The sequence below is a fragment of the Coloeus monedula genome, assembly GCF_965178545.1.
Source record: "Coloeus monedula genome assembly, chromosome: Z".
Classification (NCBI taxonomy): Eukaryota; Metazoa; Chordata; class Aves; order Passeriformes; family Corvidae; genus Coloeus; species Coloeus monedula.
The window spans coordinates 39,583,695-39,607,452 of NC_138822.1; the positions used below are offsets into that span (position 1 = coordinate 39,583,695).

A 23,758-nucleotide genomic window follows, 5' to 3' on the forward strand; every position below is an offset into this window, starting at 1 on the left:
TAAGCATAAAAAATGCCCCAGATTTAGAGAAGTTGGATTTTGTGGGGTTTTTTTTACCCAGAGCCCAATAATTGCCAACTATTTTTTGAGTAACATCTTTTACTAAGACATATTTCAGTGGAAAACTCTCCCACCTCACCTGTCTCAGTAGCAAAGACATATTTTGTCAAAAAGCAGTGGAATAGAAATCCAAATGATCTTTGTTTTATTATACTGATCACCTGCTACATAATTCTACCTCAAAATATATTTTGAAATGTCAGCCTCTGTCTAGATATACTGATAGGACTGGCACACTATCATCCAAAAAAATGTAGCTTTTTGGAGATCTCTACACCTGGTAAATTTTCCGTCTTTCAGTTTTTGAGGGAGTATTTGTTCAGGTTTTTTTGGTGTAGTTTTTTTTTTGGTTGGCTGGTTGGTTATGGGTTTGCTTGTTTGTTTGTTTTTGCTTGTCGGACTTGCCTCACCAATTTTCTTACTCACATTAATTCGTACATGTCCCAACACAGTCACTCAGTTCATGTTCCAATGAATGAAACAGCTCAAATCTAGGGGAAAGAGCAGCATTGTCATTACGGGGAAAAGCAAATGGTCTCAGCTATTAGTAATCCTTGGTCAAGGTATAAGATTTATGGAAAGTTTGCTTCTTTAATTGAAAGTTTCTCTTTTCAAACAGACATGCACAACTAGCAAATGAATGGATCATGAATGTATGTATGACAGCATTTACCTGCCTGAGTGTCTCTGTCCTTCACTGAGACCTGTGAATCCAAAGAGCAGTGAACACATTGCCACAAATGTGTTTCCCTCACCCTTCACTATTTCTCCCCAGACTCCTAAATCTAAGAGGACCACATCTCTCAAGTTGCAGTGTCTTGTTCCACCCAGACTTTTGGAAGTAGTGTCCTGGTGTTATCTTCTATCTGTAAAGTACAGCTTCCTTCTCCATAGCAGAAATCTTACAGCCTTTTGCTGCTAAGTTTAAAAGAACAGCTAGAGCCTTTCCTTGTGGGAACTAATGTGAGTAGATGTTTTATTTAACCCACTTCCAAAAGACTCTAGGGAAGATGGGACACCTTCATATATGGGGTACAGCTTTACATTTACTCAGATAAATTGAAACTAATTGTCTCTCACTCTCTGAAATATTGGTGACTCTTCCAGTGTTTTCCTAGCAACCTAGGGGCAACTATGGTATTATGATAGGCCTTCATGTCCCCAGTCCTGTCTTCCCGAATAACCTTGTTCACCAAATGGAAAACACACAGAATTTATGTAGGAAACTTGGACAAAACACATTAAACATTTGCACTATTTGTCACAGCACATACCGGGGGAAAATATTGCTCAATACATGTTTTGCTTTTGGCTAGTCTTTTCAATGTTTACTTATGTTTCCCACCTATGTTAATTCTGGTGTAGCAGTTTGTTTAAATAAGCTTTTCAGGTCACTGAAAATACCTTGGCTTATTTGCAAGTTCATATAAAAATGAGACTTCTTGAACCGCACAAAAAACTGTCTTCTCCCTCCCTAAGTGATACAATTTTGTATACCAAAGCAGAACAAGATAATGTAGACAGCAGGTTGTTTCTAAAAACAACCACCACTTCCAATTCAGACCCCAAACAAATGACTGTATGTAGTTGGAAAAAAATTCCCTCCACATCAGAACTGATCCTTCAATATTTACTTACATAAGTAGCCTTGTGCCTCAATTTATCTATTTTCTTTTAAATGCTATTTAAAAATCTTATGAAGACAGTTTTTCTATGCATTCTAGTTTTAATTCCTCTTCTTCTGTTCACATTGGTGAGTATGCAATATGACAGGCAGTCTTTGTTCAACATGACTACTCATGGAAGAGGTTAGATCAGTAGATCTGTGTTAGGGGTGGCACAAAATGTTTCTTTATGATACAGCTTCTCTTGTGTAAGGAAGAGTTATGTGAACATTAGCAATGACACACGTCTTAGTGTCTCTGCAAGAGAAAACCTAATGGTTCATTCAATTGTATTGGATATGCAGCTAGTCTCTTCATGAACTGCATCACGTCCAGAAACAATAGTACAGGTGTAAAATGTGTTTATATTTTTAAAAATTTATCAGATATCATTTTTGTCTCTTGACAAATGGTTCATCAAACACCTAATGTCTTAAAACCAGATTTCCTTGTTCTTATTGGAGGAAATTCAAGTTGTATATGACAGCTAATTATATTTGGGGAATTACAGGAATAATTACCATGGACAGACGCAAAGTATTTTATTTCTTGGAATTGAGTGCATTTATAGAAAATAATTCTCTAAAAAGTTATCTGTAGAAGATTCCAAGCCCGGTAGGACAATGAAAAAATGGGTACTGTTGTGTCAAGGAGGTGATAACAGGAGGCAGGTAACAGCTTTCTCACATCTTCACCTCCCTTGATAATGTGTGCAGTGGCTCATCATAGGTAACTGATGTTAATTTATTCAAGCACACCTGTACAGGGCCGGAAGTCAGGTAACCAGACAAAAAGTATGCATCTGCTTTTTCAATACAGCTACCCAGAGGCCCATATCTGCACAAATTTAGTTCTGGAAACATCAGCAGGTTTTAATAAACCACCTACAGATGTCTTGATCCATACAAATCAAGGAGTTTACATTTTTAAATCTGGACTGATTTAACTTGCAATCAAATGTCATGATCACACTTGGCGCCAATAGTTGCCTCATATTTATTTATAAGTCACCCTGAGAAGATATTATTTTGTTTTTAAATTTATTCATGGGGCTCAATTACCTTTCCCATCTTGTGGAACACACACGTGCACACACACACACATGCACAGGCGTATGCATGCATGCTCACTTTTTGAGAAAACTTAAACCTGAAAGAAAAACCTGAGCAATGAATAGTTCTACTTAAGTAGCAGACAGACAAAATTAAAAGTTTTCACTCTGTTCCTCTGGACAGGTACACTGAGAATTAATTTATTTTCCATGCTTTGAGAGAGAGGAAAACATGGTTTTCCTTTTACCTTTCCTTTGGTGTTACTATTAATGTTGTGTCCTAGTCTAAAACCCACTGATTTTAATAGTGTCAGTACTGAGGTGAAATGGGGTTTTAGGATGCACTAGGTCTAACTGAGAAGATGGCTCTATGTGTCCTCAAAAAAAAAAGCAGTTTCTCAACGAGACCTAATGAAGGCAAAAGGCCCACCTGTCACCTCTTTCATCACTGGTTTTGACCACAAAATCGTTGGCTCTTATAGGTGAGAGACCAAAATGAAGCCAACTGCTCTAAGAAGTTGCACCATTCAGACCTTTACCTCTGGATGTGCTCTTCAACACAGACTTCGATGAAGCTTTGGCATTACTGTCCCCTTTGGTCAGGAAATAATTCTTCCCCGCTCCCATCCACATGTCTCATTCACAGTTCAGGATCATTCCCTGAGCAGCTGTAATTCAGTGCTGACTTCAAGGAATAATCACACCTATCTCTTTGTAAGGCAAACTCAGTGTCTGCTGGGACAAGACTCACAGATGACGCTGGGAAAGAGATCAGAGGGGAATCTAACCACTGTGGACACTGGCCCTTTCTTCTCACTTGCAGGAAAGACCTTCTCTGACTCCAGAGAGAATTCATTCCTCAAGGACAAATCTTTCCATTCAAGTGCTCATTTCTCAAGGGAAATTATCTTCTTCCCATCTCTCTCTTTTCCATCTAAAAAGTTACTTGAAAAGATGTCTTTCTGTTCAAAAGGAGGTTTATGACACTGTTTCTGGCAAAACTTTTAATATGGTCTCTTTCCCTATTTAATCTCCATTGTCTTTCTGCAACAAGACATAGCCTGAACATCATGTCTTTAGAAGAAAGTACATCTGAAGTAAATTCAAGAACAGAAATGGATGAACAGCTAATTCAGGAAGTGGTTGTTGAAGTATGGAAGGAAAAGTGGTTTACTCAAGTCTAGTACTTCTAGGAAAAGAAAGTCAGAAAGACTTCTCTGAAGGAAAGACCAAAGGTCTAGGTATTAAACCTGATTTAATGAGTGATGTTACTTGTAGCTCAGAAGAATGGTGAAAATAGGTGCTTTTAAAAAAAATCTAGACTCAGTAGAATTTGACTATTTGAAAGCAATAATGTTTAATTTTTAGGAGGGATAACAAAATTACTGTGTCATTGATAGTAAGGAGCATTACCTTACTTTGCTTTCCTTCCTCCTGAATTGAAAGAAACACATGTGAAGTGGGACCCAGAAATCTTCTGGTTATCTTGACCCTAATTTGCAAGGACTAGCAGTGGTTAGCCAAAGATCTCAGAGGATATTCCAACATTTCAGGCAGAAGGGTATTTATGCAGGTGTTGACGTTGGCACAAATGATGTAGGAATGGTAAAGCTAGATTTGACCAACCTTAGCACAAATTGCTACAGGATGCTTTCTACAAAAGGGGCGGTGCAGCTCTGACACAGATAAAACCCCTCCTTCATCAAAGCAGCACTGCTTTTGCTCCTGATGTGATCTGCTGCCTCTGGTAACAAGCAGTCTGTATCACAATCCCTCCTTTCCAAAGTCCATTTTACAGTAGCTCCACCCGCTGTCAACAATTTGGAGTTCTGTGTATGTACAGGGCAGGGAGAATATTTGATTAACCTTTGATTAAATAGAGTTGCATTGGAAAAGGACTTAAGCCAAATTAGATGCCTCTAAAGGAAACAAAAAGGGTCGGCCAATGTTATCTATTTCCACTTAAACTTGTATTTTATTACACAACATAGTTAGAGCTGTGAGTTTTAGATATCTAACTAGTTATAATAGGATTAATAATATAATTAATTCAATGCTAGTAATAGGCTTAATAAAATGACAAAAGAAGGATAAAAACTTCACAAGACTGTAAGGCATGGAATAGCTAGAACTCTAATTTCATTAAGGAGATAGCACTGAAAGTACTGAAAAAAATTTCATCTTAATTTTTCAAAGAAAAGACACTGTAGCTAATCAAAGATTATGTGAGTGACTCACAACAGAAGCAAATAACAGAGACTTTTGTAATTAATCCAAAATGGGACACAAATCCATTTCAAATATTTTCCAGGAGTTATTACTGTGTGCAGTAGGTAGCTAACTTTTCATTCTCATACAGCAATTGTTAGCAAAACGCTCCTGAGTTTTTAAGTGAAATTGATTTAAGTGGCTGGAAGAAATGCTCACTTTGCAATGTTATTAATCCAGTTATCCAGTTATCTTTTTGGTGCTCTCCATAATCTGAAAAGCTAGGAATTGTATCTACTGTCTCTCTCTCAAAAATATATATATATTTATAAGGAAGATCAGAAAAAAACCTAAAACAAATTGAATGGAAAAATTTTGGGGATAATTAAAGAGTTTGCAAACAAACAAGCAAAGCAAAGAAACAAAAACAAACAAAAACCCATGCCCCTAACAAACACAAAAAAACCCCAACACCAGCAAAAAAAAAAAAAAAGGGAGAGAATGTATTAATTTAAATTTTACTTCCTAACTTTATTATTAACAAAACTGCCTTATTTTTGACAAAGTATTAGAAAATGTTACTTAAATTCTTCATCTGCTGTCTTTGACATGCTGTACATATGCTTTCATTTTTGCACATTTCTAGACATTGCACTTCTGGATAAAAATGGGAAGCCCAGGGAAATTTTGTATATGTTTCTTGCTCAAGTATCTAAAAGAATTGTAATGAACCATGAGAGAATTTCTTGGTTCTTTCAAGGCATTTCCTGACTACTGTTGCAAAGCAAAAGTGATAAACAACTAACAAAAACTAAAAGGGCACTCAAATTGTACCACACCTTTGAATTTTTTGAATTACAGAACCATTCTTAAATCTTTGCAATTAAAGCATATAATATGCCTACAAATGTCTTTTGTCCCACATAACTGAATCATATTCTGAATGTTACTAATGGAATGATGTAAAAATATGGCCTTGTGTGCCTTACACAACTCAAAATGATAAGCAAATAATAATTTTATCTTTAAATATGCAGCCTGCATATTAAGATACTAAATCAGTTTTTTATTTCATGCTTGCTTTCAATAATCTTACAGGAGTATCCTATGTAGTTTAAAAAAAAATTTAAAATATGCCCTATTTTCAGGGTCTTGTCTCAAAAATATTTTATGTATGTCATCACAGTCACTCTTAGAACATCTAAATTTTTAGTATGCTAACTTTATTACTACCTTGATCTTTCAATGTGTTACTGCTGAAATTTAATACAGTGCATGAAGTTCCAAATCCTAAAGCTCTTACTTTGCATGCTCAATGCAAAGCTGTTTTGTGTAGTACACAACTGATTTTCATAATTCATTTGAGGAAACAGACTGACCAAACCAAATTCTTGACTAAGAAAGATTGTGATTTCAGGAACTGAAAGGGGTTGCACACATCTAAACTCAGCATAGATTATGCCACTGACTCACATACTTCCCTTGTCAAATTCAACTCATGACATTTATCAGCACACAACAAGAAAAGTCTCAATTTAGATTTACCTGCTTTGCATCCAGTAGTTTCAACCTATTGAAATGCAAACTTCCTAGACTGTCCTTCTTAGGTGTTTTGAATTTGTATTCTTATGTTTGTTCATATTTTTCTGTTTAGTGGATTTCATAAATGATAAGAGAAGACATGAGATATTTGGGGACTGTACTCTTCATCAAAAGAGCGAATTTTGGTTCCTCAGTATCCTTAACACTAACTTGCTTTTATTTTAAAAGATGTGATACATTTCCTTCAAAGCACATCAATTTCAATGAAAAAAATACAAAAAATCAGGAGCTGTGTGTGAAATGTTTAGCTAGGGTTAATTTCCTTCCTGTGTCTGCTGAATTTTTACAGCCTAATGAAAAAATATGAAACACAACTAAAGGAAAAGAGGTGACCCAATTTCACCATTACTCCATGAACCAGAGAGATTTTCTTATGTGACAATATGATCATCAAATGAGAGTATTTTTATCCACAAGTATGAAATAACTGTGTTATTCTATCGCCTTGATAAATTCCACCCATATTACATTTTCCTTAGGAATCAAAAAGAACAGGCTATAAAAAAAACAAACAAAAAAAACCCCAAAACCAAAAAAGACCCCCCTAAACCAAAGAGTTTATGGACCAGCTGCTTCTGTTTAAGCCCAACTGCTTTTGTAATGATGCAGCATAGCTTAGGCATGATGTCATCTGAAGGGCCAGCCAGCAGAATATACCCTGGTTGATCTTAAAAATATGTAGGGAAGCCTCTCCTCTCTGAATCTGCATAGTTTCCTCTGGTGGAGAAGGGAGTTGTTCACATGCAGAAAAAAATAAAGTAGACTAAATGACCATAGTGGATAGAGATGTGTGTAGATTCTACTTAAGAAACAGACAATGATTTTCTTAATATATACTTGTTCTCACTACAACATAGCACCTAGTTTTAAAAATTAAAGATAATAAAGAACAACCTTCTAATGCTTCTTGTTTGCTTTTGTATGACCCTATGAGGATGGAAATGATTCCAGTTCTTCATTACCTATCTCCATCCATCCATTCAACCATCCATCCTCCCTTCCCCTCCTTCTTAGTTCTGTGTTTTGATATGCATGCAAAGAGATATTTGTATTGTATATAATTTGCTATACACTTAATAGAAGGTTTTCTTGTTTTAAATGTTACAGGGAGAAGAAAAGAAATGTAATGAGGTCTGCAGCTTATAAACAGAAGTACAAATGTGTTCACAGGAATATAGAAAGCATAATGACATTTAAGAGGATGGCACAATATATACCATTCTGAATGCCAAGGAACAATGAAAATCTTAAAATGATAAATCTCTTTCAATGTCATGGGAACACAATTGTCACTTGTCATTACTGTACATCTCTCTATTTCTTCATATAGCCTAAACTGCCTATTCTTCCATAATTCAACACATTTAATAATGCAGAAAATCAATTAATATTTACTGACCTGTCTCTGCTTCTCCGTGATGGGAACGCAGCGTTACAGCCAGCCACTGTGCAGACATGCATCTCTTTTAAATGAACATTTCGGTAGTGAAGCTTCACACTGTAGGAACTCTTGAAACTTTTCTTGCAAACATAGCAGATCTTGGGATCTGGGCTGGAGCACATTTCACCTTCTGGGGAGAACTTTTGAGGGCTGCTGTAGTTGAATGTAGAAGCAAAACTTTCATGAAGAGCAGCCATACTGGCACTGCCTCCATTGTACAGTCCATATTGGCTCATATAGAACATATCATATGTAGGGTCTGTATACTCTTCCTTCACCTTAATGACATCCTGGTTGGAAGAGTCATTGTGGTTTTCATCTGGTCTGTCACTGTGCATCATAGATTTTTCACCAGGTTCGTGGAGGCGATCATCGCCTTCCAGTGATTCTTCACACAATTTGGGCTCTGATGACTCTGACTCATTTTCATAGTCTCTCTCATGTTCCTGGTCTTCTGATGTCATGCTGTCTGCCCTTCTTATGTCTGGTCTGGACATACATCTGCTTCTGTCACTTTTGGAAAAGTCTTTCACAGACAGGCCTGGGCTCATTTCCTCCTGAGAATGGCAGTGATTGTCATGACCAATGTCATTCACCATCGTGCTCCTGTCATTCACCTCTTCATCTTCATCATCAAACTCATCAGCAGTGTCAATAACTTCCTTTTCAATTTTAACTGGCATGCTTGACTTCCTTGGCTTCTTCTTGGGGGCAAGGTCTGCATTGGGCTCTGGGGTGGGCATCAACACTGAAGGTACCGATGACTCTGAAGGAGGAGGGGGATGCTGCTCCATTCCACTCACTGCTGGTATTATGGGACTGGTTGGGAGTGAGGTTGGAGGACTCACCATCTCTCCAGGAGTAAGCAAATTTCTGTAAAAAGGAGGAACAGGTTGGACAGTCTTTAAAGCCGGGAAGACCAGCTGACTGGGAAGAGGGTTCTGTAGTACTGGGTCTAGAGGGGGAGTGGTGAACCCCATTGGTGGACGCCCAGGGCTTGTTAAAGTTAGGTTGGATTTTGTACTTGCTATGACAGGAGTGGCGGCACCTGATGTAGCACGAATTAGATCTTTGTCACGGTTATTCCTTAGCATAGGCATGTGGAGGCGGGGATTTGGGTTAGCACTGTGGCGATTGCGGCTTCTAAGAGAGCTGAAGACCATATTGCAGCCTTCAATAGTGCATCGATGCTTGATTTTCAGGTGCACAGCATTGTAGTGGATTTTAAGAGTACCTTTGTCATAGAAAGTTTTGCCACATGCATTGCAAAACACTCTTCCTTTCCTGGAGGCTGACCCCATTCTCCTCATTCTGTGAATTCGGAATGAGCTTTTTGTGTGTTCTGTTTTTGATAAATCGTTGACTGGTGTAGGCGTTTGAACAGGAGAGACACAGGCTGGCTCAGTTTTGGGCTCCACATTTGTGATGCTGGTCAAAGCATTCCTGCTGGATGCTTGCTCATTCTTGAAAGGCGTAGGGGAAACTTCAGATTCACTGCTCTCATTATATTCATTTTGGGTCGTAAGGCTTGGTTCACGGAGCCTCATTGCTGGCTGTTCCAGCAGGAGGCCATTTGGAGGCAGCCCCAGCAGTGGAGCAGAGACTGGATTTATGTACTGGAATGGAAGCAGGAATGCAAGGCTATTCGGGATGTTTTCAAAATGATGAATGCTAGAAGGGTTGCTATTCTCCAGGTGAGCAAGGAGACTTGGGCTCCTGGTGCGATTATTGCTTTCAATAAAAGTCCTTATATCTGAATCTGTCTTTGAAGATGGCACAGCCACAGCCTGCCCTTCTTTTTCTTGAATTGCCATCAGCTCCACGATAGATTTCGTTTCTCCAAATCTCAGGAATTGCTGAAGGGTAATGATCTCTTCTTCCCTGGACATGATGGCCCAGCGGTCCAGCACCTTGCCTGCAGCATCCTAGAGGCCATATCAAAGAAACAACAAAGACAAACACAAAGAAAAAACTTATTGATTCTGCATAATTACTGAAGAAATTGCTCTGCTGCCTGAACATGAAACACTACACTCAAAAAAAAAGATGGAAACAGTGTTTTGACCAAAAAATACAAACTTTCCATCCATGCAAATACTGTCATAAGAGTCACGGTTAGAAAACCAGATTGAGTTTAATAATGTCAGAGTAACAAAATGTAGACCCTGGGACTCTGTGATCTAAAATGCTTTCAGTATTTTTATTTTAACAACAGTGATCTCTGTAGAATGCTACTGTTTAGAATACATTAGTAAAACATGAACTGCTGCTGTGCACACCACTGTAAAATAGAAAAAATTGTACCTTAATCACTATTAAATGGTAACACTATTAGAAAGAGCTAAATAAACGCGTTTGATAGATTCTTCCTTAAATACAAGCAGATATAACACTGAAGTAATTTATAGGCCATTTCACAAAAAACTTTGATGCAAGGCAAAATGTCTTAAAAATAGCACATAACACTTGTACCTTAATCCTTTTTTCCCCGGACTATTACTGGCAATTGATTGTAAGCTTGCAATTTTGGTATGGTTTAGACTTGAGAGATTACTTTTTTTGTAGCCTTGTTATAAATGACAGTTAAAAATATATAAAAAGTAAGGATCTGATGGATGTAGGTAGCATAAATGTGTAAAAATGTTGTCTCTTAACACTGCCTTCTGATAGCAAGGGAAAAATCCAGAGAGAATACACATCAGTAATCACTAGACTATCTGTTGTTAAATATACATTAAAAAGCATTTCACACTTTCATTTTTGCTAGTAAGCATGAGATTTGCCTGAAGGTAGGACTTAAAAATTCTGCAATGTAATGTCAGGCAATCCATTCCAGCAAGTATTGATAAAAACATATTAAAATACTTATATAATGAATACATCATTTTATTGGCATCTTTCCTTTTGGGCAAATGCTGGACATAACATTAGCACAGTAACTATAACCAACAAGAAATGTGGAAGGCCATCAAACCAGATTTATTCCAATGCTTCCTCATGCATTAAACAGTTCTAAAGCCTTACAAGACACACCACCATACTGCCTCTGATACTTTTACATCTGAGTCTCAGGTTCTGAACCTTATCCGAAGACTTTGGACTACACATTATTGTAAAAACCATTGACTTTTGTATGATTATGAAGTCTGAAAATACCTTTCTTCCCCTCCAGCCCCTTTACCCCCTGGATTTATTTTTTTATTTATTAAATTCATTAATTATTTTCAGTCTACAGAGGATTGATTCTTCTCTTTGCTCAGATTTTCTAGAGCACTGAAAAATATAATTTTGCAATGTCAAACACTAAAGCATGCATTTAACTAATTACAGTTGATTTTATTGTTTCAGTCTGGACATGTTCAGTTCAGCTCACCTCTCTGGGTATAAAGTTAATGCCAAAGGTTAAGGCCATGTACGTTTCAGTACCTTAGATACAACTACAAAATCTTTAGAAATGCTCCACACACAAACATATTCACTCAAACCCTGAAAGACTCTGAAACCCTCAACAACAAATAACTTGGAAAATCTTACACAGTTGACCCAGATGGAAAGCCCCAAAACCCATCTATGTGTAGAAAATGTTCAGTCTGTATTTACAGTGATGAACAAAACATCATGATGCGGATGCTGGTTTTGGTTTGCAGCATTAGTCAGGTAATGTCCCCACCTCTGAACACCCATAAACACAGTGGACATCTTTGATTTCTATGTTCTTACAGTTCTTGATGTAGCAGTATTTTACAGGCAGTCAGTACTATCTAAGGGAAATCATCTAGAACATCAAAATTCCCTCCCAACAAGAAAAATAAGTGAAACAAAACAAAACCTAAATTGGATGAGGGGTGGAAGGAAAAAAACACCAAGCCATAAAAAAATTAAAGGACAGGTTTATATTTTAAAGCTCCCATATTGTATTTGGTTTTTTCCATCCAATTAACTTTACCTATTCTCCCCTTGGGTAAGATCTAAAGTTTGTTACATCTACTTCAATTCCTACATGGAACTGCAAAACCAGACTTGGTTCAGATTTTGATCACTGTAACATCTGACCTGGTCTGTATGCACACATTTCCCATCCCAAATCACAAATATTAATTCCTTCTAACTGTAACTCTGCTTACATATGTTGAATTAGGATTCCTGTCTGCTGCCAGCTGCAGGCTGATTTGTAATTTACTATTGCTACATTTTATTTTGTTTTTGTTTTAATTTGCAAATCACTCACACATGTAACGGATGCTTTACAAAAATGGATATGTACGTAAATAAAAGTTAATCACAGACAGCTCAAAATTAACTCATGAGAATAGTAGGTAGAGATCCTACAATAGACTCCCACATATAAGGGGAAAGCAGTGTCACACAGTCCCTCCCTGAAGGCAGCACAGTAAGCTCTCTGCATACACAGAATCGGCAGGCAAGCATCTAAATGGAGGGCTTCCCTGTGTGCTTTGAGGGAATTATTCCACATCATAACTGGGCAAAGCTGGCACTTATCTACATGAGTTATCTCTTGATGAGACACTACCACCCTTTGTTTCATTTTGTTTAAGAGTTTACAATGAGGAGCACCAGACCTTCAGCAACTGTAAGTCCCACTGATCAGAGAAACTGGCAGTCAAGATTGTGATAGTCATGGAGTTACCATTGCTGTCATAAAAAAAGTAGGGAATCAGCAAGTTGCTCTTAAATAATCCTTGTCTACTCCTGCTAGTTATATCAAGCTTTAACTTGTTAATTTTCAGCAAGAAGTTGTTTGGCCTTTTTTGCCCAACAAAAGTAAACAGAAATGCACAGATGCTTATATTCCATAAAACCCTCACTGCTTATGGATACTGTCTAGCATATGCTTCAATATGTACATAGTGAAAGCTTTCCATAAATCACTGTAAGTATGTATTATGCAAAACTAGATAAAGAGTGAATAGGAATGTCATTTTTTGATAAAAATTAAAATTAACAAAAAATCTAACCATTATCCCATTTGAATTTAGCTATAACTAGCTAGGGATCTTTCTGTATATGGTAATACTTGATTAGAGGTTCAAGTCCTTTCTTACACGTAATCGATTTCTTGTTTCTTACAATCTCTCATGCTAAATTTTCTCCCCGAAGCCATTAAAGCATATCAACATTTAAATACTTCATGACAAAAGGTTCCAATTTATATTACTTTTTTCAGCTCACAACTGATTAAGCCAAGCCTCCTGTGACAATGTGTACAAGGAAGTCAGTGAGTACAGAGATACCACTGCATGCATACAGCTCTAAGCCAGGCAGTAGACAAGTAAGCCCAATCTGTACAACATACACTGATTCTCTTCTTTCTTTGTCCATACAGCATTGCTTTGATTTTTAATTTAATCTATTCTATTTTATTTTGTCTTATTTATTTATTAAATTTTATTTTACTGTGTGGATATCTTTCTCACAATTTCAGATGGAGAAAGTCTTAATCTTTAAACTATATTAAATTGACCTCCAAGGATACAAGACATAACCCTGAACCTTTTTTAACTCTAACCACACACTCAAGCCTATTATTTGAATAGATACAGCTCCATGTACATACTACATACACACATACTACATTAGATCTGTAAAGTAATATCATGGTTAATCGCCCTGAACCTGGCTTCTGATTTTTGCTGATGGTATGTTAGGAAGAGAGGTATGTGTCAGGATATGTTAGGGTACATCTTGTCTTAAACTTCTGGGTCTAGAAGAACATATGGTGGTATCAAGATGATTATCTTGAATGACACAAACAGGCTACAACAGGAAAATGGACACAAAGATCACTCTAATTTTTAGGAGCTTAACTAGGGATGATTGCGAAGGTGAGTCTTTGTTTCCTGAAGGCCTTTAGCCTTTAAATCTTTCAATTCAGTTTTAAAGCCTCCCAATTTAAAAAGTGCCTATTTAGAAAATAAGGGCTGTCAACACAAGCATATGCTATAAACATACACCCTAAACCTTGAACTTTTGTTATGAAATCAGTTGACTTAAATTTTCATTTTTTGTGAGAAGCTCCCACGACTGCTGTGACTTCATTAGAGGCAGAAAATTTTATATACACACAGAGAGACACACTTGCGTACATACACAACACAGACTTTTTGCAGTTCTATTCTATTTTACTGATTCACTTCTTAGCATAGGAAAAATGTATGTGTACACCTGCCTGGATACACAGTGAGAGATGACTATACAAGTCCGAGATTAATAGAAAGGTTAAGAAGTAGTTAGATTGCTTCTAAAACTAGCCTTATGTTCTAGGAAACACTCAAGGATTATTTTCAGGCACTACTGAGATAACTGCTAAGAACCACTCAAAGTTATACAGAAAAAAAATCATTGCTAGGCTTCATACTTTATTAAGTTTGCATATGCACCTAAACTGTGACTTTTGATGCATATCAGTGAAGTTTCCTTGTTACAAAATATTGCATAGATACGTTTGATAAAATAATTAGGCAAGCCCAGAGTTTATCACGAATCTTTCTTCTATAAGCTCTTCTTAAGGAGCTATGTATTTTCTAGCTGATCTCAAAGAAATATTTTGAATGCAGCTGTAACAGTTGAAAAGCAGATTGAAATATATTAATTTGGTCATACTATAATTGCACAGGATGGTTTTAATTAGGGTGTAGACAGAAAAAAAAGTAACATTTGTTTCTAATAAAGAAAAGACTTCATAATTTCCATGATTTAGGGTTTGTTGTTTTTGTTTGGCTGAATTTCCCAGAAGCATCTCTTTGCTTCATAATTGAATTTCAAGCTGTTACACTATGGGTAGTCCTACTACTCCTGGGGTAAAAGTTACCAAAACTGTGCAGCAGCACACCAACTCAGCACAGATGGGACAATGTGCAACTCTAACTCATTTTGTCTAAATCCCACTGATCTCAGTAGAACCAAAGTAAGCCCTCTGTCTAGTTTTCCACAGAAATACACTCACACATGCAATCAGATACTCATTTTCCTGGTAGGAGTTTTTACCATGCTGAATCTCACTCACCTTTGCTCCTGTAAACATGAAGAAAAGGTATGCATATTTGCTCACTGTGATTTTACATGTGCAAGTAATACGAGATTTAACACACTCAATCTGCAAAGAAGCATGGTTGAAATTTTTTCCCCTCAGCTGTCACTTCTGATCCTCCTCCCACCAGCCTCCCTTCACCAACGGAAACCATATGAAAAAAATGCATGTTTAAGTGTCAGCAGTCCTTTCCTCAAGTTGTACTGCTGCAGCAGGAGCAAACAGTGCAGCACTACTGAGTTCTCAGTCAATAATGCAAAACCTTTACATTTTGACTTCACTGCAGCCTCCATTCTGCTAGAATTGATAGATGTTCTTCCCTTCTGGCACCCCCTTTCTCTTACCAGTTGTTTGCCTTGCCCCAAAGACACAGGGTATGCATGAGGATACCTGCATGCTACAGGAGAAGAGAAGGTGACTGTCTCTCCCCAAAGAATCACTGAGAATTACATTGGCAATGTGCATTCAAACGAAGAGTAGCATGAAGGAGACCTTATTTACTTATATATATAGATGTATATCCTTACAGGCTTACTTTGCTGCCAGGTTTGTAACAGTATTTGCCCTGGTTGCTCTTTATTCGCCACATCTCCTTATGCATTCAGCAGCAAAAAAGTTTTGTGTTTTGACAAAAAGGACCCCCAAAGACTTTTGCAAACTTTACAAACTGATATTGTAGACACTGGGGCAAATCTGGCTGCACTATAGATCAAGAATAATTGCACCATAAACCTGGAGTAATTCCACGGACCACACTGGAAAGTGATTTTTGACCTAACTTAGCCCTGAAACATGATGTGGAGCCAGATCTGTGGGAATATATATTGGGGGTGTACCACCATGGTGGAACACAGCAGCTGTGTAACAACGCACAGGAGCACTGCTCAACGGTTTTGGAGTGAAAGTGAGGAACACCATGTCCTCCTGAAACTGCAGATGAAACATAAGGCAGTGGAATGCAATAACCGCAGCGGAAACCTGGCCGGGACAATGCCGTTAACCACCCACACTCTCGCTTAATGGCCTTCAGGGTCTTTATTGACCAAAAGTATGCAGGTCTTCTGTTTCATATCTTATCCCAAAGATGCACGCAGTGCAGACCCCTCCCTGCACAAGCAACCTGCTGGGGTGCTGGTTCTGGACTAAGCTTCATGGAGTGATATGAAAACACTGGATCCTGAGCACATGACTCTTTTTGGGGACTGAAATTCCTCATAGTGTACCCCAGTTGCAACATGCCTTTTCATTTCTCAGGTTCATCAACCTTAAATGCCCTTGAAAGCATTGTCCTGAAAGATGATGACACTCCATCATTTGGCAATTACAAAGCATCTATGTGGATTTGGGGTAATGTCTCTTACTGATTTCAGAAAAGAAACAGTAATTTGAATTCTTTCCCCGCTTCCTGAATGTGTATTCACCTCTGCAAATCCAGTGAAACTATTAGGATGCAAGGGAACTAGTTTTAAATGCTTTGTCTGATTTTTTAAACATGTTGTTTGACTTTTGATAAAATACTCACTTTGTTATAGAATGCTTTTGATTATGGACCAGATAAGAATGTATAATTCACAAGATAGTGACTATTTTTTTCCTGAACAACACTGAATATAGTATTTTTTTTTTTAGAACTATAATAGATCACTGTGGGGTTACAGTATATTTAATCAGAACAGCTTGAGCTTTGTTTAATCATAGCAACTACGTATTTGGGTGCCAGAAAAGTTTTTTTTCACATCAGATGTCTGTCCATACTTAGAGGTAAAAATCTAAGCACAACAAGAGTCTGATACTCTTCTTGCATTTACTAGTTTTCACAGTGGTATAACTGCTGTGTTTTAACCCCAGTTGGCCCACAGCACCACACAGCTGCTCACTCACTATTCCCTCTGACCCCACTGGGCAGGAGAATCAGAGAGTAAAGGTAAACCTTCTGGGCTGAGACAAGAACAGTTTCATAATTGAAATAAAATAAAATATATTACTATTACTGGTAATGAAAAGGAGAGAGTAATAAAACCCAAGAGAAAGAAGTGATGCACAATACAATTTCTCACTGCCTGCTGACTGATACCCAGACTGTCCCCAAGCAGTGACTGGCCCCTTCCAGCCAACTCCCCCCAGTTTATATATTGGGCATGATGTTCAAGGGTATGGAACACACCTTTGGCCAGTTCAAGCCACCTGTCCTGGCCATGCTCCCTCACAGCTTCTCCTGCAACTGGTTGCTGGCAGCACATGAGACACTGAGAAACTTCTCGGTTTAGGGTAAGCACTACTTAGCAACAACTAGAAATCAGTGTGTTATCAACAGGATGCTCATACCAAATCCAAAACACGCTACTGCACCAGCTACTAAAAAATCAACTAACTCTATCCCAGCCAAAGCCAGGACAAAATACTATGATGTCAACAAAATTTGTTTTGATTCACAACCATCATGGTGGTGACAACTATTAAAAGGCAAAAGATGCCACTAATTGAGGACAGCAGAATTCCTGCTAGCATGGACACAAATTAACTCTTTAAGCTTTAAGAAGATCCAAAGCAATTTTTCAGCAGTTCTCTTTATCTCCTTTATTTTGAGATACTAGGGCCACTTCCCAAGTATTTTGCCCTTCTCACCCCAAGAACTGCACAAATTTTCAAATACAAACATTTATTCCCTTCCCCATCCACTCTGGTTGAGATGTCCCAAAGACTTTTTGAAATAAGAAATTAATGTGAGGTGAACATATGCTTTATGGTAGCTGCTCACAAAAATATTTTTAATGCACACTAAAGGGGAAGAATTTGTTCTCAACATTCCTGAAATGGAAGATTTCATTGAAATTGTTTATTCAAATTTCTTAAACAGCTTTGAAATCCACAACCGTGGACTTGAAGTACAAAGAATATTTTGGCGCCTTTGCTTCTCTACAACCTGCTAGAGTGGAAAATTCATTGAAGTTCTGAAGAAGCTTTGCCACTAATTTGTTGCAAATAACAGTGTGTTTGTCCTTAGGCCAACATGGCTACTAGAGGCAATTAAATCACCAAGTACATGGTGTATGTGTGTAAAATTTAGAGTGTATGAGGTGTCACAGGCACTTCTCAGATAATATGTAAACAGAGACATGAACAAGCCACTGAAATAATTTCAGGTACAAAATAACTTCAGAACACAATTTTGCATGCAGGTGGGTTGGAAATAACCATAATGCATGTAACAATAACAATGATTGATTTTCATTCTCACTTTCACCAATTTTTGCATATATATTTGCCCATTTTGTATAGTATGTAAAAAAATTTGCCTTCGTACTATCAGTCACCAAAAATCACTTGTACTTTTATTTTTTGGTGTTAGTGCTGCAAAATTCAGTGAGGAGTAAAGTTATGTTTTCTCTGGTTTTCTGTGCTTTGGCAGTCTTTCAGTAAGTGTAGTAAGCTCTTTCTGAGCCTCAGTTTCACTAACACTGAAAGAATGACACATAATTTTTATGAGAAACAGGAAATATTCACTGCCCTGATGAGGTATTGTATTTGCAATACACATGGCCACAAGAGACACCCAGGCTCTCTTCAGCCAAGACCTTTTCCAATGTACCGTGTGATAATATAAACAAATCGTGTCTGATATCCTTGCTCTACTAACATGGACTGCACCAAACGCTGGGCAAGACATCTAACCAGTCAAGTCAAATCAAATTATCAGATGGCCCTTCCCTCACTTTTTAACTGGAAAATGCAACCAACAAAACCTGAGTCTTTCTGGGCTTGTAAGTAAAATTTCCTACTAAGTCAGTAAGAAATTTGCCTAACTGGGGGCATTGTAAGGAATTGAGAAGTTGCCCAAGGACGTAAACACTGGAATGAAAGTGCCAGTGAATTACACTCATAAACTGGATTTCACTACATGCTTGGTTTTCTGATTGAATCCAAATTGTGTCTCAATAAGGGGATTCAGCTGTACTATATGCAGAATATATGAATGGCAGAAGAATCAGGAGATTGATTTCCATCTTTACTATTCATTAGGGGACATGCATTATTACTTGCAATATATACTACAAGATCTTAATGAGGCTTTTTTTCTTTTATTGCTTACTGAAAAAATTTACACCAAAAAACCACAAGTGTGTCATAGGTGGCAATGTGATGCAAAAGAGAGACAGCAGGGTGCAAAAGTGACACCAAAAAGGCAAAGGTCACTGGAATATAAAAGGGCATAAAGCGAGCTATCAGTTTGAACCTATTAGAGGCAGCAAAATGCAAGAGAAAGTGGGGAAATTATATTACAGTGTACAAAGTAATAATAACTGTGCCTTCATGTCTTAATACCCTCTTGTCCCAGCAGTCCTGACTTTCTAGGCAGCCCACTTCTCCACATTAACAGTAGTCATTTGGAGAGCAGCAAACGTGCCATTAGAAGCACTTTTACAAGTGTATATTCATCCTCCAATTAGCTTAATGTGGCTGCTTTCTGCATATTTTCTATCCAGGCTTGCACAAATCTTATTAATATTTCCCCCTAGCGCTTTGACAGATTACCTTGTCATTATGCATCCTGGAGCCTTTTAAACAATATGGGTAAACTACTGTTTGCGAGGTTAATGACAATTATCCCCTAATTACTGCATAAGTCACTCAGTCCACTTTATCTCATAGGCAGGGTTCTGCTCTGTGTATCTGCCATTGTGTCACTGTAAATGAATCTTGTATAGCTATGTTTATCTGTCGTTGCCTTGTAAATTACACTGACAGAAGAATGAACAAATTACTGTGTATCATCACTTAAATACAGCTTCTGATAAAAAAATGTCCCACAAGCACAACACTTGAATTTTACCCTGATCGCAATTAGTAAACATATACTGAATGTTTTAGGAGATATATTTAGACATGGATGGGACACTGTCGTGGAAGAAGGTTCTGAAGTGTTAAGTCTAAGGGCATTAAAACAGAAGAACTAAAGAAAGCTACACTAGTAGTAATTTGATGATTACCTCCTGAGAACTCTTCTGTTAATTTAACAGTTGATAGATGAGCCAGAGATATTTTCCAAACAATCTCATACTCAGGGCTGTGTCGAATTCCACAATTTCTGTTTCTATTGTTTCTTACCACAGCCACACAGGATATTTTTTTATCTGAAAAATCCAAATAAATTTGGAAGAGAAGTAGCATTCATAAAACCACAAGCAATGCTAATTTAATGTATGCGTGTCAGAGAAATATTTGCATCAGTAGAGGAATGGAGAATTGGCAAATACCAGATGCCTGGTATATTCTGTCTTTTGAGGCAACTTCAATGTCACAGTTAAGAGTACTCTATTGGTAGGACATCACAGTGACAGATATGTCTGCTTTGAGAAAAAGGTTGACTTGTTGCTATTGTCCTTGATTCCTTCTTTTGCCAAAGACATCTCAATGTCTCCAACCAGAAGTGCCTACATATTCAGTGCTCAGAGACAAAATTAGCCTATGGTAAAGAACATTAAAACAACAGGTGCTTTTAAAAATAATGCCTTTTTCTATACTGGTCCTTGGAAGGTACCCAATTCATAGTCCTAGGAACCACTGTCTTTTGCAAACAGTACAGCAAAGACAGTGCAGTTCCACTGTGTCTTGGGACGGTCCCTTCTTGAGACAGAGAAAGCCTTTTAGTACTGGTTTTGTATTGCTGGCAAACATAGTAATTGCACAGTGTTAATAATGAGGTCACACATAATATATGTTATCATATTTGGGGTTACACTTTATGCACATATACAATACATTCGCAAGTATCATAATGGTACAGTTACATATTTAAAATTTGTATGATTTTGCTTTATATTTTATACATTTCCTCATTTAGTAAACCTTCTCATTCTGTACATGTGATAAAATAGGTTCAACACCAGCTTCTGACCAATGTGGTACAAAAAAATATGAAGTAAGGAAGACAAGATGCAAATTGGAGCAGAATTATTATTCCTGAATCGCAGCAATATGAGACAGTTTAAGCCACTATACAAGAAAAAGAAAGTGTCAGAACTCTCCAAAATATGGTGATTATTTACTGCAATTCAGGAGGTTATACCAACACTGAAAACCCTTTTATCAATGTAAAGTGTAAATTTCTTTTGTTGGATTAAGATAGTGTAACATCTAGAAAGAATGGACAGACGGAAATGTAGCAAAATTACTGATATGACTGAAAATCACAGTGGTTTGAATGGAACACAGATGAGGGCGGCACCTTTGACCATGCTTTCAGTTTAACTTGGAAGAGAAAGCTGTAGTGAAACGGTAAGAAAATGTAACAGCCATCACTGCCAGGGATAACTGAAAAGGCTGATCGATTTTGAGTAAGCACTACCTCAAGGGTTTTGGTCCCACTGGGATTGATCTTTGTGTCTGTCCTGTGCTCAGTCAATGCAACTTTCAGCAGGGTATCCACTGCAGAAATAAATGGAAGCGCTGTAGTAACCCTCCACCCTCTCTCTAAGTATATTATTTTCTCTCTATGCTGAAGGAAAAAAAAACCTCAATAACATGGTAGATGCTAATCTGCAACAAATGGTTTAAAAGTTTAAGGACACAGAATACTGTTATTTCCATGTACAATCTTATTTGGAAAAAAGAAAGTTTCTAAATTATTAATATTTCTCTTTGAATTTTAAGCTTCTTTGGCCTCTGACCTTTGCTAATAGCGGAGAAACTGTCAAAAGCTTTAGTGAAACTCAAAAAGATTACATCAGTTTGGTTTCTCTTGATCAACTAGGTGGGTTACCTTGTCATAAAATGAAAGAAATGACACATATTGACAGTGTGAATTTAGTGGAAGAATAAGCAAGAGAATGATAAATGTGAAGATGAACAAGTGCCATTTGCTGGCCTACACCTGCATTCATGTAAAACTTCTTTTTTCAAAACATAATGGATATTCTGATTGAGTAAATTCTTCCAACTTGAGCTGAGGCCTGTGCCATCCCTCTCATTCTTCCATTCAAAGAGCCTGATATCATATGGTGGACATTAGCACAGAAGTGACCTTGGTTCCTGTGCAAAAAAACTTTCTTTTTTTTCTCTAGTGAGTTTGCAGCTCCAGATTTACTATTTGAACTACCGGCGCAAATTACCTAAATGCTTGGAAATTCAAACTGAGCAATCAAACCATACCTAGTCTTAGGGTTTAAAGAAAGATCTAAAACATCAAACAGAAATCTCATAACCTACAAACATTTGTCACCTGTAAAGAAAACCAGTATTTTTACATTTTTAATGCCTTGTCATAGGGTAATCTCAAGGAAAGAGGTGGAGATGGGTATTCTCACGGAAACTGAAGCTTTATTCCTAGACTCACCAGCCACTTCTTATGTATTCTGGACAAACCATGGTCTTTCCATATCTCAGATCCTTGTTTTTTAAATGGAAATAGACAACATTTCCCCTTACTTTATGATTGTAATATAAAACATGCTGCAGATTTTGAAAGGTGGAAGTCCATGGAGCACTACTCTATGATTCTATATGTAATACAGAATTTCATCCTTTCTGACCAACCTTTTATATAATTTCCTTTTATATCAGGTGACTTAACCAGTGGATGAGGGGAAGGCTGTGGTTGTTTTCTGCCTGGACTTCAGCAAAGCCTTTGACACCATCTCCCACAGCATTCTCCTGGATAAGGTGGCAGCCCATGGCTTGGACAGGAACACTCTTTGCTGGGTTAAGAACTGGCTGGATGGCCGGGCCCAGAGAGTGGTGAATGGTGCTGTGTCCGGTTGGTGGGTGGTCACTGGTGGGGTCCCCCAGGGATCTGTGTTGGGGCCAGTCCTGTTTAATACCTTTATTGATGATCTGGATTAGGAGATTGAGTGTGCCTTCAGTAAATTCATGGCTGATACCAAGTTGGATGGAGTGCTGATCTGCTGAAGGGCAGGGAGGCTCTGTAGACAGATGTGGATAGACTGGATTGATGCTCTGAAGCCAACAGCATGAGGTTCAACAAGGCCAAGTATCTGGTGCTACATTTTAGGCACAACAAGCTCAAGCAGCACCACAGTCTGGAGGCTGAGTGGCTGGAAAGCTGCCCGGCAGAAAAGGACTTGAAGGGTGCTGGTGACAGTGGCTGAACATGAGCCAGCTGCACCCAGGTGGCCAACAAGGCCAGTGGCATCCTGGCCTTTATCAGCAATAGTGTGGCCAGTGAGACTAGGAAAGCGATTGTCCCCCTGTCCTTGGCACTGGGGAGGCCACATCTAGAACCCTGTGTTCAGTTTTGGGCCCCTTACAACAAGAAAAACATTGCGGTGCTGGAGTGTCTCCAGAGAAGGTCAACAGAGTTGGTGAAGGGTGTGGTCTCCCCCACTATGAGCAGCGGCTGAGGGAGCTGAGGTTGTTTAGCCAGGAGTAGAGGAGGTGCAGGGGTGAGCTTATCACTCTCTACAACTGCCTGAGAGGAAGCTGTAGCCAAGTGGGGGTCCATCTCTTCCAGACAACCAGTGACAGGACAAGAGATCATAGCCTCAAGCTGCACCAGTGAAGGTTCAGGTGGACAATAGGAGAAATTTCTTCACCAGAAGAGGTGTCAGACATTGGAATAGCCAGGAAAGTGGTAGAGTCACCATGCCTGGAAGTGTTTAAGATATAACTGGATCTGGCATTTGGTATCACAATCTAGTTAACAAGGTGGTGGTGATCAGTCAAGGCTG

At 38.1% G+C, this 23,758-nt stretch overlaps 1 protein-coding gene across 1 annotated transcript in view; it reads right to left on the reverse strand.

Annotated features, from left to right (window-relative positions):
- Positions 1-23,758, reverse strand: part of BNC2 (basonuclin zinc finger protein 2) — a gene marked incomplete at both ends in the record, with an annotated part of 229,798 nt that overhangs the window by 13,394 nt on the left and 192,646 nt on the right. Inside the window, 1 exon segment of the mRNA XM_082301491.1 lies at positions 7,985-9,951. Coding sequence (XP_082157617.1) covers positions 7,985-9,951 — 1,967 coding nt within the window.